Source organism: Nannobrachium achirus (assembly GCF_963921795.1).
Source record: "Nannobrachium achirus genome assembly, chromosome: 10".
NCBI lineage: Eukaryota > Metazoa > Chordata > Actinopteri > Myctophiformes > Myctophidae > Nannobrachium > Nannobrachium achirus.
In genome coordinates this window covers 9234509-9250398 of record NC_137819.1, presented here as the reverse complement: position 1 = coordinate 9250398, position 15890 = coordinate 9234509, and the positions used below count along the sequence as shown (strand labels likewise).

Below are 15890 nucleotides of genomic sequence, written 5' to 3'. Positions count from 1 at the left end.
GTATGCTTCTTTTAGCCATACACCAACCTAACATTTCCCCACTTAATCCTTGCACAAACACTTTGTTTTCATTTTCGACCCCACTATTAGTTTGTAGACACATATACACTGTATATACAGTGGGTTACAACATTTAGCGTCGCCAAGTCTAAAATGACACCTAGAGGTGTCAAGAGGTGCCTAGAGGTACCTCTGTCAAACACGCCTCCAAATTCTTAGCCGCGCCCCCTAGAAATGTGATATTTTATTTCAACGTGTAGTGTGGCTGTTCAGCCACGGGGTGGCGATTCTTCAATATGAGTCGACTATTCGAGTCTATTACTTGTTGGTTACTTGTTATCTCTACCTGCATTGTGAGCTTGTAAATAGTTTCTTTTCAAGTTATTTTTGCACTCAAATTGTAATTATTTGTTTAACCCATTTAGGCCTAGGATTATTGACTGCTTTAACTATTGAAAAATAGCAAATATACAAGCACATGTAGATCTGCTATTTTTTTTAAATCATGTTTTTTTTTGCAAGTCTTTGAATATATCTACTTAAAAGCGAACATTTGTAACTCAAATATTTGCTTCTGGGGGGTCCCTGGAATAACATATTTTGAGATGGGGGGTCCGTGGCCAAATACCTGTAATTTTGGGGGTCCTTCACATGAAAAGGTTTGAGAACAGCATGATTTCGATTTTAGAGGAAGGATTTAGAAGTCGGGTCAAAGATCGGGTCAAAGATATTCAAAGACTTGCACTCATTTTCACAATTTTTCAAAAATAGCAGATCTACAAGCTCACAACACCTCACACTGCAAAGTGTTGTGAGCTTGCAGATTGGCTATTTTCGGCAAATACTTTAGGTGTGGAGGGGAAAAAAGAGCATACTAAGCAGTAAGCACAGAGGTTGAGGTACAAAGGGTTGTGGGGGTCCCTGCTTCATCTCTCTCTCAACTAAGGGGTCCTTGATCTGAAAACGTTGAAGATCCCTTTGCAAAACAACTCTTTGCCATCAAATCTCTTAACATGTTCACAAAATGGAACTCGTGTTTTCATTTGGTAAACACAGCCATATTTTCACATGACACACACATGCATTCATTGAATAAACACAACTAGCTTTTGGCTGAACACTACCAAGCATGAACAGAACACTGAAGAGCAAAATTGAAAACACAATTGTCGAAATGGAACACACTGAATGAATGTCAATTACTCTGGTAAATGAACCAATTCCCTTTTTGTAAAATGACCCAGTGTATGCCCACTTCTCTCATAGACAAACATAAAACAGCACACAAATATGCAGACAAAACATTTTATTGACTGTAGGTCTAAACGTTTACCCCCAAACACTCCAAACAAGCCCACAACGCGTTGTGTGCTTGTAGATCGGCTGTTTTCAATAGTTTTGTGCGACAGTCTTGTATGATGTAGCATGGCTTTTCTTTACCAAAAGCCGTACACATTTGAAACTTGGAGATACAAGTTTTCTGCCCGACAGTGACGATATTTTAGTGATTATGTTGCGAGGAAAACGTTGAGCCATTACATAATAGCCATTTTGGTTAGAACTGACTGAAAATAACTTTGTACTTTATATAATAAATAATATTTTTTCAAGTGTCCAAATAAATTCAAAATATTATCAAATGATCTCGCGGCACCCCTGGACTGCCGTCGTGGCACCCCAGGGTGCCCCATCACCCACTTTGAAAACCCCTGGCCTAGAGTGCCGCATGAAGCCCTGACAGGCCTCAAAGCCCACATCTCCATAAGCCTCCTCCATGGCCTGAAGCAGTGGGACCTGGCTCTGAATTGCTCGCCTGACCCGAAAGTTTAGAGATTTGAATATTTGTGTGTTGTGGATTGATGCTATGAGATTTTATGTGAGAAGTGTGTGCAAACCTGAAAAGTGTGTCTTGTGTTTTGACAACAAGGTGATGTGAAATTTACATCAGAGTGTAAAGAAGGAAAGTCAGAGTCTAATATGATAAGGAAATCTAAAGTAGTAACAAATTGAGTCAAGCGATTGGGGACAGAAGTAAAGGTTGTGAAAATTGTGCCAAATTTTAAAAAAATGTGTTTTAGCAATCGAAAAAAAACTGTAAGCTGATTTTGATACTATATACTGTATGTATATATATATTCTAGGGCTGGGAGAGAGAGAGAGAGAGAGAGAGAGAGAGAGAGAGAGAGAGAGAGAGAGAGAGAGAGAGAGAGAGAGGCGGAGAAGTCATCAAATGACAGAACGTTGTGACACAAACAATTACAAAATAATTGGTTCACACACTGTCCCAAAACAACATAAACGTGACATAATAATAATAAGCTAAATATAAGGAAACGAAAAAGACACAACTTTTGTTCACATGTTCAATTGAAATTGTTCTTTATTTGGAAACAAGGCAGTAGGCAACATTTTTCCAATAGCCTCATAAAGTTGTTCATAAAGATGTATTAGTTGTCCCAGACACCTGGACAAACATTTGATTGTGGTTTAATAATAATAATGTAATGCCATCATGGTCATAAATGTAGGCCTAATGCCTGTAGAAATCCTTCTCCATTCCTCCTCTTCTGGTAAATGTCAACGTCTCAGAAGAAGATGTGACAGCGAGGAGGTTTTTGAGAACCAAGCCTCTGACATGACCAATCGCTTTTGCTTTTGTGAAAGGGTCCCTTTCTAATTACAGAGTGAAAGGTCAAGTTAAAATGTCAAACTATTATTTACCACACTGTTTTTCAATACTTTTCGGTAATCATGACATTTTGTGAGAAAACATACGTTTACATTGCCAAAGCAAGTGTCAAAAAATTAAATAAAAACAGTCTATAAGGGAGAACATCACATGGAACATATACAGTAGGACGGTTGGAGGGGGAGCAGCTGACCATATAGGCGACCCTCTAGACAAGCTAATTGCTTCCAATACACAAGTATCTGTGCCAAACATGTTGAACCAGTTCTATTGTCCGCCCGTGTTGAATTGACGGCACACGCAGGCTTCATTGGTGTACTGAGTACATTTACTCGAGTAGGCTATTTTTATTCCACTACAATCTTTTGAAAACAGTTAGATACTTTGCAAATTTCGATTATTAGGCTATAAAGGCATACAACCACTTCAGCCCTACATTTAGGCCATTTGAAAATACAAGCTCACAATATTGCTTAATCTGCTCAAATATTTGTATAATCTACAAATGGTAGGCTACATTTGTGAAATGACTAGACTATAGGCTCCGTTTTCTTTATACAGCCTACATTTTGATACCAAAACGTCATTACTCAAGCCAATTAAGGCTTATATTTTGAACATGGGATTTCTAAAAGAGTATTTCTACTTTTACTTAAGGAAAGCATGTGAGTACTTTTTTTCATCACTGACGGCCTTGCTGATCCCGCCCATAGACGATCGCGCCTCGATCGGCTTGCTCACTCAGCAGCAGAGCAGTTGAGTTCTAACTTCATCTAACTTTCACTAATAATTAATATTGAAATAAGAACAGCAGGATAACAAGTAGACTATTGTGACATTTACATTTGAAAGTTCCTGGTTTGTATATAAAGAAGTTACCTCAAGAGTCATTTCAGCCCGGACAGAGCCCAAACCCGATACATAATTGACAATTGGAGACCGGCTCGGCCCGAAGACCGACATTCTAAACAAGCTTATATAATGCAGACGGCAGCAGCCTTTTTTTCCTCATACAATATTGGTGATTTGTTAAGAACAGTGTCATTCTACCATTTTCCAGACAGACCCATGATGTTTACCAGGATAAGAAATAACACTAGAAAAGTTGTTATTTTGATAGAGAAATAGCCCATCCCCGTAGATAATGTCCAGAAATATGCTCCATAGGCTATAAATGTTCCGACCTTCATCTTCCAGGTGACTTTTGTTGGTGTTTCACTTCACCTCGCTAAAAACCTCCTTTTGCGGGACTCATTGAAATATGCGAACAGACGATAATAATATGGATTTGGGAGCATAGCCTAATTACAAAGCATGTCTCATTAAAAACAATATATATTTTATAGTTGAAGGGTAAATACACAGTATAGGCCTATGTAGGCTGGGAACATGACACAGTTCAGTTGAGATTTTTTTTTATTATTTTGGAGGTGGGGGTAGAATACTGTATAGGCTACAGTAGAGCTACATCACGAGTAGACATACAGCCTTTGCAGACAGCCAGGATGTGGAGGCGGGCTTTGACGCTGGGTGACGCCCTGCTCACATTGAAAGGGACAAAGCCGACGTGTGATATCGGCTGAGTGCCAGGAATGCAGTTTGGCCAGTGCTCTCATAACTGTATGCTCAATCCCTCAGGCGCCCCCTGGACTACATGATTATAAATGTTTATAATTGAGAACTGAGAGGTGCAGTAATCAATGATATATAGACACTGTGAAGTAATGACCACCAAATTGAATTTGTAAATACTAAAGTAAAATACAAATACCTCAACATTGAACTCAAGTAATTCTTAGAACTTAGGTAATACATCATTACACCAACACCAATTACATCAAATGCAAAGAAATAGTAGAATTAGTTGGCTAATCTAAGAAAAACATGGGTAGACACATGTTTTCAAACCAACAAGGAAACAAAGACAGACAAGCGAACAGCAGAGCTTTTCCATAATGAAACATGCTCTCTCTGAAACAGTGGAACTGTTATTAAGTGCTGGTAATAAGCTCATTGTCATGTGAACTGTTAACTTTATAATTATCCGTTTTAGTCCCATAGCCAGTTTTAAATGGACCCTTACAAATACAAATGAGACATTTAATTAACATTTAATGAAAAAGTCCTATGCCAAAATTTATTTTTACACCATTTAAAGTATAATTACTCTCTAGTATCTACAGTAGTCTCTTCTGTGGTTCATTTCAATTCATTTCAATCCCCAGCAAAATAGTTAAACTAATTGCTCTGCTATGCCATCTAGTGTCACTTGACTGTATTGCAGAAGATAAGCTGAAAGGACGGCCTCCTATTTTTAGACACTCCCATCTCCAGAGAGACCGGTGGGTGTCCAGAGGTACCTACAGATACCTGAGGCGACTCAATTTTCTGTGAACCACTGTAGGTGAATATAAAATAAAATAAAATATTAAGAACCTTCTACTGAAGCCCTAGTAGTAACATTCACAGAGGAGGACCAAGTCATTTCCACTAACCAATTAAAACATTATAAACCAAACCAAAAATACCGGGTATACTTGTCTCTGGTGGGCTAGCCTAGTTTTCTAAGTTTAAAGCTGGGGGACCAACCTGCCTTCTACCATGTGCCAGCCACAATTCATTGGTGAGGGCTTTGGATACCCTTGTTGATAGTGGGTCCTCATGATGTGCAGAGTCAGGGCATCACTTCTTGGCGGCATTGTATCAATATTGGCTTTCGGTTTTCAAAACAGGCCACAGAAACGGCATGAATTGATTTGCTGTTGAGTTGGGGTCATAAAGTGTGCATACAAACTGCCAATGAGATAGTAGCTATACTTTGTACTTCATCCTCACCAAAGTTATGGAGAAGTTGAGGGCTGGAACAATTTCCAGGCTCTCTTTTTTCCTATAGTGAACTGGCAGTGAGAGCACTCTGCACTGTAGAGGCTTGAGGATGTTTTTGGAGAGGCTGTCGTGGAAGTCTTTATTCTTTGTGACCAGTTGGTTCCCAACAAATTAAGTGATAATATTCTTGCCAGACTGCAGCATTTCCAAGTTCCTTCAGTGTATCTTCTGAATCAACATCACCAGTTGTCAGAGACACTAGATCATAAACATTCTCCTATTGAAAGATGTGATGTCTTTTGATTCTTGGTGTCTTCATCATCATGTGTCAGTCCAAAACATGATCTGGTATCCTCTGCCAAGGTTGCACAAACACATTCATTGTAGGTGATGGACCAACGGTTTATAGCTGTCTCATGTCTGTGATCATAAGCAGCAAACCAGGGCATCATGCTCTTGAAATAATATTCACCATTACTCTTGCCAGCATCAACTAATATTAGCATTGCTACCTGCATTTTCATTACATTACCACATTAGCAGTACATTTACATATGTAACTTTGCTCAAGATTATTGCAGCAAATTTAAAATAAATGGTCAGTACTGATTTGTGAGAAGCTTTGGCCCCCTGACAACCAGGTATGACTGCACACACAGCATCAGCCATATCCTCCATCACACCCAAAGACAATTATATTCATTATCACTTTTGCCAGCATCAACTAATATTTGCTTTACTACTTGCATTTTCATTTCACTACCACATTAGCAGTAATACGTTTGGAAATTCACTCAACATTATAGCAGCAAAATCTGATTTTACCACTTTTAAGTATACAGTGAGGACCCACTATCAACAAGGGTATCCAAAGCCCTCACCAATGAATTGTGGCTGGCACATGGTAGCAGGCAGGTTGGTCCCCCAGCCTTAAAATTAAGAACCTCTTCAGGCCAGATGCTTGGAACAGTTTGTGCACTGGTTTCCACTTACAGGCAAGTGTAAACCAGTGCAGTATATGTAGGGCATTGTCTCTGTCATAAAAGAGGGTTTTACTGAAGTGGAGCATATGGATGTGCCTGTGCAGCTTGGTACAAAAACTAACTTGACAATGAAGAAACTGACAATGAAGAATTAGTCTTGCCTCATAGTACAGGAAATAATAAGAGCAATCGTTCACTCGGTGATACAAGCATGAAAATTGGTACACATCATCTTTGGAGGCCACTCTTTGATTTAAGAAGCCGAGCCACGTGAAAATCAAAGATGGCGGCCCCCGAAATCCAAGATGTCTGTCCAAAAAAGTGTTTTTTCCTTTATAACTCCAAAAGCATTGGTTTTAAGACCCATAAACATATTACAGTTGAATATAAAGTTGGGCATTGCGGATATTTTGGTACCAAGTATGTGTCTGTATCTATTACAGTTTTTGAGATAAAACATATAGGTACTTTTACAGACTCAGGTGTACCTATATGCTGTATCTCAAGAACTGAAATGGATACAGACACGTACCTGGTACCAAAATGTCCGCAATGCCTGATTTCATATTCAACTTTAATACATGTATGGGTCTTAAAAGCAATGCATTTGGAGTTATAAAGGTAAAAACACTTTTTTGGATGGACATCTTGGATTTCGGGGGCCGCAGAGGTCAATTCAGAAGTGGTTCCACGTCTGAAAACAAACTTCATAGTATATAGAAACACTGTAGAAAGTTTCATGCTTCTGTCATAAAATGCACAATACCTTCCATATAATGAGCTTAACAGCCCCACTACTCCAGGAGGAGCCTCTCTTTTCAGAAACGCCATTGCTTGTCGGTGGTCGTCAAACCTCATCCTTTTTCCATTCCACGTAAAGCGCATTTGAGCTGGTGGCGCCACAGTAAAACGTACATCGAGAGAGTGCAATTTTCCCCTGACCTCGCAGAACTTTTTTCTTTTCTCAACCCACTCACGTGGTATATCTTGGAAGAAGGACAGCTTGCACCCCTGCCATTCCACTCCCTGCCCTTCCATGTATTTGCGTTTCGCGGCAGCGAACACTTTCTCCTTCTCCAAAAAGCACAAAAAGCGCATGACAATACGTCTCGGTGGGCGCTTTTCGTCCATCACTGGTCCACCAGGGACCCGGTGCACTCTCTGTAGTTGCGCGTGGTCCAGCTGTATGCCCAGGGCTTCATCAATGATTTTCCTCACGCAAACGTCTAGTTTGCCAGTGCCCAGCTTCTCACTCAAGCCAACCAAAACCAAATTTTGGCGTCTGTCCCGAGAATTAGCGTCCTGTACGGCGGCCTCGAGCAGCGAGCACTTCTTAGCACCCCCTTCCACTAATGGACGGAGGCTAGCGTTTTCGTCTTCCAAGTCAGATATCCTGCTTTCGGCTGCCTCTAGACGCTGTATGACGCCATTTACATCTGCGCGGAGCCCCGCACTGTCCTTCTTGATTTGTTCCATGTCAGATCGCAAGACCGCCAGTAACTTACTAACATTGCTGAGCTCGCCCATTGCTATCCCAAGTGATTTTTGCACTGCAGCTACAACAGTAACAACATTCCTCCACTTGAAGCAGCCGTGGTTGTTTGTATATCGTCGCCTCCATGCGGGTCCGCCATGTTAACTTTTCTCCGTGTCACCCGTTGACTCTGTCTCTGTCCCTGGCCGGCCGCTGCCATCAACAAAGTTAATATTCAGTACCCTGTACCAAGGGGAATCCCGTATTCACTCTTTAAACAATGTAGAGTAGACTCTAATCTTTACATTTCGAGGTATTTGCGCTGCTCTGTTGGGAGCTCCGTTCTAAGCGGCCATCTTCCTCAGCGACCCCACGTGACTCCGGGAGCCCCTTAATGTTAAAACGGTAGTATATCGCACATCCCAGCAAAGAGTCTCAGCCACGCCGTACTTTCCCGGACTTCGTCATTAAAACCGGAATAAATGATTTTCATCCGAAAATCGGCGATCGTCTAACCTTCCCTATAGTCACCACTCGGGCATTGATAGCTCATGCACGGTCTGACATGAAGCAGAGGTGACGTCAGCTCCTTTCCTTCTCCAAGGCTACTCCCAGCCATCCGTTTGCTGTCTGTACTCTAGTGCTCCTACTGCAGCCATGCTTGGGGCTATGCTTGCGAAAATTTTCAGTTCTGCTCTTGAGTCACACATGGACTATTTGCGGGGACATTTACGTGAACGGATCCCGCACGCGAAACGCACGGGGAGATCGATGATCGGCCAAAACCCCCATTCTATCCCAACGGAGATCGAGAAAATCACGGTGAGCTAATGACCTGGGGAAAAAAAAAAAGAAAAAACAACGGCACTGTCCAAGAAGGAGGGGCGGCGGGCTCATGTTTATAAACATAATATTATGTCTCAGATCACAATACAATAATAGAAATTTCACGGCTAATCTACCAACCACCATTCTATTTCGGACGGCAAAGTGTTAAGATGTTTGACTTTCATGTGGGAGACCTTGGTTTGAATCCCAGGCATTGCATGTGCAATATACCAGAGGGACAGTTCTAATAGTAATTAAATATCATCCCGCGGGCCAAAGATAATTCATTCACGGGAAGGATTTGGCCCCCGGGCCTTGAGTTTGACATAAGGTATAGACTGTAGGCCTACTCTAACCCATACTCCAGTACTTTTACTGAAGTACTGGAGTTCACTGTGTACACTTATACTCCAGTACTTTTACTGAAGTACTGGAGATGACTGTACACTTATACTCCAGTACTTTTACTGAAGTACTGGAGTTGACTGTACACTTATATACTCGAGTACTTTTACTGAAGTACTGGAGTTGACTGTATGATGACAAGACAAACAGTTGCAGACAGAGGGCCTTTCAGTATCTCTGTAGCAGGTACAGTAGCAGCTTATAGGGCAGGGGTCTTCAACGTTTTCAGGCCAAGGACCCCTTAGTTGAGAGAGAGATGAAGCAGGGACCCCCACAACCTGTTCATAGATTCCATATACTGTAGTTTCATTGTTTGACAGCACAATCGTCAGTGTATTTTGGATTCATGTCAATTTGTGTTTTCATATATTTAACCACTTGAACCGTCATTACTTAATAAACTTGACCTTTCACTCTGTACTTAGTCTGCTCTTTTTCCCATCTACACCATGGCTCTTTGACAAAAATAGCCGATCTACAAGCTCACAGGCGTTGTGAGCTTGTATATCTGCTATTTTTGGCTAAAGTTCTCAGAATATGGACGCTAGGGTTCAAGTGGTTAATATAAAAAGGAGAAAAAAAGTTTCCATCACTCAAAGATTTGGAGGACCCCCTGTAGTAACTCTGGGGACCCCCTCGAGGTCCCGGACCCCCTGTTGAAGACCCCTGTACTAGGGCAATTAATTCATGTTTAATGTAATGTAACATTCAAATGTAATAAATGTCATGGTGTTTTTCTTTTTTTTTCTTTAAACCTTGGAAAATGTGTCGTTGTGTCACCATTACATAATTACCTTCAAGCACAGCCTATTCATGTCCACTGATACAAATGTAGTCTCTGACTCTGACCTTACTAATGCAGACATGCTGAAATGATGGCACCAGTAAACACAATGGATTAGATTTCAGCCACTTTTATTGTTGAGAGTGACACAGTACCCAGTCAGCTTTTATTGTGGAGACCAAGTAACCAGTCAACTTGCTGGATCACACATTCCACTCAACAAAGTGTTTATGTACGAACACACACAGAAGGCAGTTTAGCAGAACATGGATCATCACACCACTTAGATGCACAGTTTGCTATCACACAGTTTTGACCTGTACCACCATTTGGCTGACCACTACGCCACCCAGTGTAGCCCACAGTGGAGCAATCAGACCACATCCATCTACCCTCCACATAGAGATCATTCAGTCCAATCCAGGTGCTAGTGGGTGATGGGTCCTGGTTCTTGATCAGCTGCTGGATGAAGTTGTCCTCCTCCTCACTGTGGATGGACACCAGGTGGCCTCCTGAATAAGTATAAGGATAAGGATTTGTGTTATGACGTTGAGACGTTTACAGCATGTAGCATTGACTGTTCTGAACACTTTGGTTACTTTTTACCAACGTTTACAACTGCTCTGTATTAGTGATTTTCTTTTTTTTTTTTTTTTTTTTGAGTGGTGGTCACACCGTCTCCATAGCGTGGCCGTGTGTGTATCCGTGCGTGTGTGTGTGTCTGTCTGTCTGTCTGTCTGTCTGTCTGTGTGTCTGTAGCCTCTGGTGTATGTAGCCTCAGTACCCTGGGTGACCAGAGAGGTGCTGTTGAGTCTAGCCTGGCCTGTGCATCAACACACACACACACACACACACACACACACACACACACACACACACACACACACACACACACACACACACACACACACACACACACACACATTGGTTGGTGGGTAAACCACCGCTCAGTTCACACGGGTGTGATTTTTTTTGCTGTAAGACTTTTTTCTTTTCATACTTCCCTGTAATTTTTGTAACCTTAAAGGAGTAGTTAGCATGGATGAAAATAGGGCCCAACAAGCCCATTCCCAAGATGCACCAGAAGTATCTTATGGGGGCCAGTAGTGTTACTATAAATAGTAATAAAGAAATCGCTGGCTTATTGTGTCTAAAAAGACACGTTTAGTCACTTGTACACATGCCCCCAAACAATGAAATCAAAATCACTAAACGTGCTAAAACGATAGAACAAAGTAAATGAAAACATCACCTTTTCTTTTCTCTAATTACAATCTAAAACGTGAACCTGTGTTGTAAAAAACGACCATGTAAAACACTTCCATTAAAGGTATTTATCTATGTAACTCTCTATCTGTCTATCTGTCTGTCTACCTACCAAGAGACGGGCAGTTCTTCTCTGCATCGTGCCAGCTCAGTCTTGTAGGTACATACTTGTAGCAACGATTATCGTAGCTGAACCAGAACCATGGACAGCTCCCACATTTCATCTTGACCGCAGCAGCAGAGGGACCGGCATGCACTGTGCCTAACACACACACACACACACGCACACACACACACACACACGCATGCACGCGCACACGCACACACACACACACACACACACACACACAGAGGTGGTGAAGAAAAACAGAAAAGAAAACATGTCAAAAGAAAAATCCAAATATATCTACAAATCTAGGATCTACAGTACATACAGTATAGCATAAATATAAATACAAATATTAGAAGTTTTTCAGTAAACAGGATTAAGAAGGTGTTTTTAGAATCGACCAAAATGGGTTTAAAGAACCTTAAATATATTTTTTTATACTTTTTATTGCAATGATTTCAATTTTACATTTCATATTTCACATTTCATATTCATAGTTGCAATTATTTTCTTTTCTTTTTTTTTTTCTTTTTTTTACATAACACGTGCAAAAAACCCACCACCTACTTAACAACACAATAGAAATACATAAAATAAAATACAAATAAAATAAAGAGGCTTTTTTGTTTGATGTCCATGCCTAAAACACCCTTGGTCTGAACAAAAACACAAAAACAAAATGGACCGAAACAAAAAAAGAGGGGTTAAGTGGGCATGTTATCCTTATTTAAAAGATAAGCGGCCCACCTTTTTTCAAAAACGTTTTCCTTACCATTAATTTTATATGTCACCTTCTCCATAGAGTACATGTCCTCCATTTTGTCCAACCATTTATCCACCCTGGGAGGTTCCAAACTTTTCCAACCCCTTGATATTTGTTTGAGTGCTGTAATTCTCAAAATCCAAAAGAGATAGAAATCTCTGCTCTGCAGACTTTGGGGACGTGTTCCCAGAAGTATATTGTGGTTTTGTAAATTTAAAACTCTCCCAAATATTTGTTCTATTATTTGTGTCACTCTTGACCAGAAAGTTTGTATTTTGGGACATGTGAAAAAAATATGGGTGTGATCCGCATAGCTCTCCCCACATTCCCTCCAGCAACCGGAGTTTGAGTGGTACTTAGATATTGCCAGAGGTGTTTGGAAGTACCTTATATTGATTTTCCAGGCATATTCCTGCCAAAAAGGTGATCTTAAGAAGTTAAAAATGTCTTTGAAACTCTGATTCCACTCATTCCCATTTATAGTAATTCTCAGTTCTTTATCCCACTTATCCTTAATGTAGACTAAATCTTCGGATTTGATTTCCTGAAATATTTGATAAAGTTGTCCAATTGTATTTCTATAATCATTTCTTTGATGTGATTTTATTATATATCTCAGGAGAGGGTGAAGGTTTCCAAGAGTTCTGATTTTAAGGCTGTCTTTTAGGTAGCTCCTCACTTGCAAATATCGATGAAAGTGATTTCTAGAAATTCCATATTGATCTACTAAATATTCAAAAGAGACCACCTCTTCTTCCTTGTACATTTGATAGAATCTTGTGAGACCTTTCCCTTCCCATATCTTAAAGACTTGATCCATAGTATTCAGAGTGAAATCTGAGTCACGTGACATTTCTCTCAACAAAGTAATTTCTTGTTCTTTGACTTTACTTATTTTACATATTGTTTTCCAAATTTTAAATGTATTGTGTATAGAGTGGTTGAATGTTTTAATCTGTGCTTCCATTTAGGGTTCATTTTATTATTCGTCCAAATCAATATAGATTTAATCTGTGCTGCATAGTAGTAATAGGTTAGATTAGGTAATGCCAGACCACCTCTGTCTTTGTTTTGTTGCAGTGTTTTAAGTTTAACCCTTGGCTTCTTTGCGTCCCATACAAACTTTCTCATCAGTCCCTCCCAGACATGAAAACATGTAGGTGATATATACAATGGCAGGTTTTGAAATAAAAATAGGAAGCGTGGTAGAACGTTCATTTTAATAATCTTAATTCTTTCCAAAAGGGATGAGGGGATTATTTTCCATCTACTGAAGTCTTGTTTTACGGCATTTTCCAGTGGCCCATTGTAAAAAAAAACCTCTTACTTGGTTGATCATGTTTCACTTAGCAGTGGGTGTGGCCCAAGTGATTGGTAACAGGCTGCTCACCTGTGGTGAGCCCATATAGGCTCAGGCAGCTCCACAGAGCAAACATTTGCCTCAAGCCACACTATGGGACCCACGGCTAGGAGTTTGACATGATGCATTTTAGTAAGTTTGTTTGTTTTCAGTTTGTTTCAGTTCTTTAGATATTGTTTTCCTTGATGCATTTGTTAAGTTTCTTTACACTGGTTTATGTATACCTCTGTTTGTTTGTTTGTTTGAGTTACTGATTGTTGTTTTCTTTTCTTTTCTATGCAGTCAAAATCATCATCATCATCCTCATCTCCATTCTCATGTCTACAATAAACAGCTTCAAATGCTAAATGGTCTGGTCCTTATGCTCTAATCAGCGTACTGGTGTAGGGGTAGCCGCAAATTGCAACACTAGATTTTTTTATAATGGGATGAATCTAGGGTTGCAATACCTCCCATAGGCAGCCGATGCATGAAAACAGTTTTTGGCTAACTGATTGTATTAAATGACTTCAAACTCACCACTATTGTAGCTCTATGGGAAGCTTGGAATTTACTCTTGCTAACTGCAAAGTGTTTGTTTCTGAAAAATCCACCGTAGAATTGTTAGGATTTATTTTCTGTTAATAAAATCCGAGCAGCCATGTTTTTTGTCTATGTGTACTTCTTCTCGCTGTGTTAGACGACGCTGCAACGTCCATGTGCGCTCACCGCTGCCAACATGTGAAACGGAATGAGAAACTATGGAAGCGAATGCCTGACACAAATAAAATGAAATGGCAAATTCGAAAATGAAATTGAAATACAATAAATGCTTTTTAATCTTCAGGAAATGAACGCATTTTTTGAGACATTTAAAATGCAATAGCATTTACATTTTAACTACAGATGTGCTCATTCTATGACAAAATTAAAATGATAAATAAAAGATATATATATTTTTTTTTTTTCAAAAAATACCCTGCTAATTAGTGGACAATATTAAAATGAAAATGCAATTTTGAAAATGAAAATGAAATGAGGGAAATGCTTTTTATTTTGAGACACAAAGGAATGTATAATTCAATAGCATTGACATTTCATCTCTAGGTGTGCTCATTCTATGACTGATTGAAAAAGAAAAAGCAAACCACATTGCATTTTCATTTTCAAATCCTGCAGGGTAGGACTTGAAAATGAAAATGCAATGTGGTTTGCTGGGTTGCCATGTTCACTAAAAGTGAGCTCTCTAGGCTTTCCTCTCCATAAATTTAGCTAATTCCATTACCAGTCCCATCTCCATGATATTTAGATCTAATTCCATCACCAGTTCCATCCGCATGATTTGTAGATCTAATTATATGAGTCCCATCCCCATGATTTGTAGGTCTAATTCCATCGCCAGTCCCATCCTTATGATTTGTAGATCTAATTCTGTCAGTCCCATCTCAATTATGTGTAGGTCTAATTCCATCGCCAGTTCCATCCGCATGATTTGTAGATCTAATTCTATACAGTTCCATCCTCATGATTTGTAGATCTAATTTCATCGCCAGTCCCATCCTTATGATTTAATTCTATCAGTCAATCAATTATGTGAAGGTCTAATTCTATAGCCAGTTCCATCCCCATGATTTGTAGGTCTAATTCGATACAGTCCCATCTCCATGTTCTTTAGATCTAATTCAATGATTTGTAGATCTAATTCCATCACCAGTCCCATAATGAGTAGGTCCAATTCCATCGCCAGTTTCGCCAGTTCCATCCGCATGATTTGTAGATCTAATTATATCAGATCCATCCCAATGATTTGTAGATCTAATTCTATCAGTCCCATCTCAATTATGTGTAGGTCTAATTCCATAGCTAGTTCCATCCGCATGAGTCCATCCGCATGATTTGTAGATCTAATTCTATCAGTCCCATACCCATCATGTGTAGGTCTAATTCCATCACCAGTTCCATCCGCATGATTTGTAGATCTAATTATATGAGTCCTATCCCCATGATTTGTAGATCTTATTCCATCACCAGTCCCATCCCTATCATTTGTATGTCTAGTTCCATCGCCAGTTCCATCCGCATGATTTGTAGATCTAATTCTATCAGTCCCATTTCAATTATGTTTAGGTCTAATTCCATCGCCAGTTCCATCCGCATGATTTGTAGATCTAATTCTATGAGTCCCATCCCCAGGATTTCTAGGTTTAATACCATCACTGGTCCCATCCCTGTGATTTGTAGGTCTAATTCCATCACCAGTCCCATCCTTATGATTTGTAGATCTAATTGTATCAGTTCCATCTCAATTATGTGTAGGTCTAATTCCATCGCCATCCCATCCCCATGATTCATAGTTCTAATTTGATAGCCAGTACCATCTCCATGATTGTCTATTCCCATGATTTGTATATCTAATTCCATCCC

General features: G+C 39.9%; 1 protein-coding gene across 2 annotated transcripts in view; it reads right to left on the bottom strand.

Moving 5' to 3' along the window:
- Window positions 1-10191: 10191 nt before the first annotated feature.
- LOC308293357 (galactose-specific lectin nattectin-like) overlaps window positions 10192-15890 on the bottom strand; it is a 53886-nt gene continuing 48187 nt past the window's right edge. For both annotated transcript variants that reach the window (XM_080735832.1, XM_080735831.1), the window contains exon 3: window positions 10192-10501. In XM_080735832.1, the coding sequence (XP_080591958.1) occupies window positions 10218-10501 (284 nt within the window). In that variant the 3' untranslated portion in view covers window positions 10192-10217. The remainder of the gene's footprint in view (window positions 10502-15890) is intronic.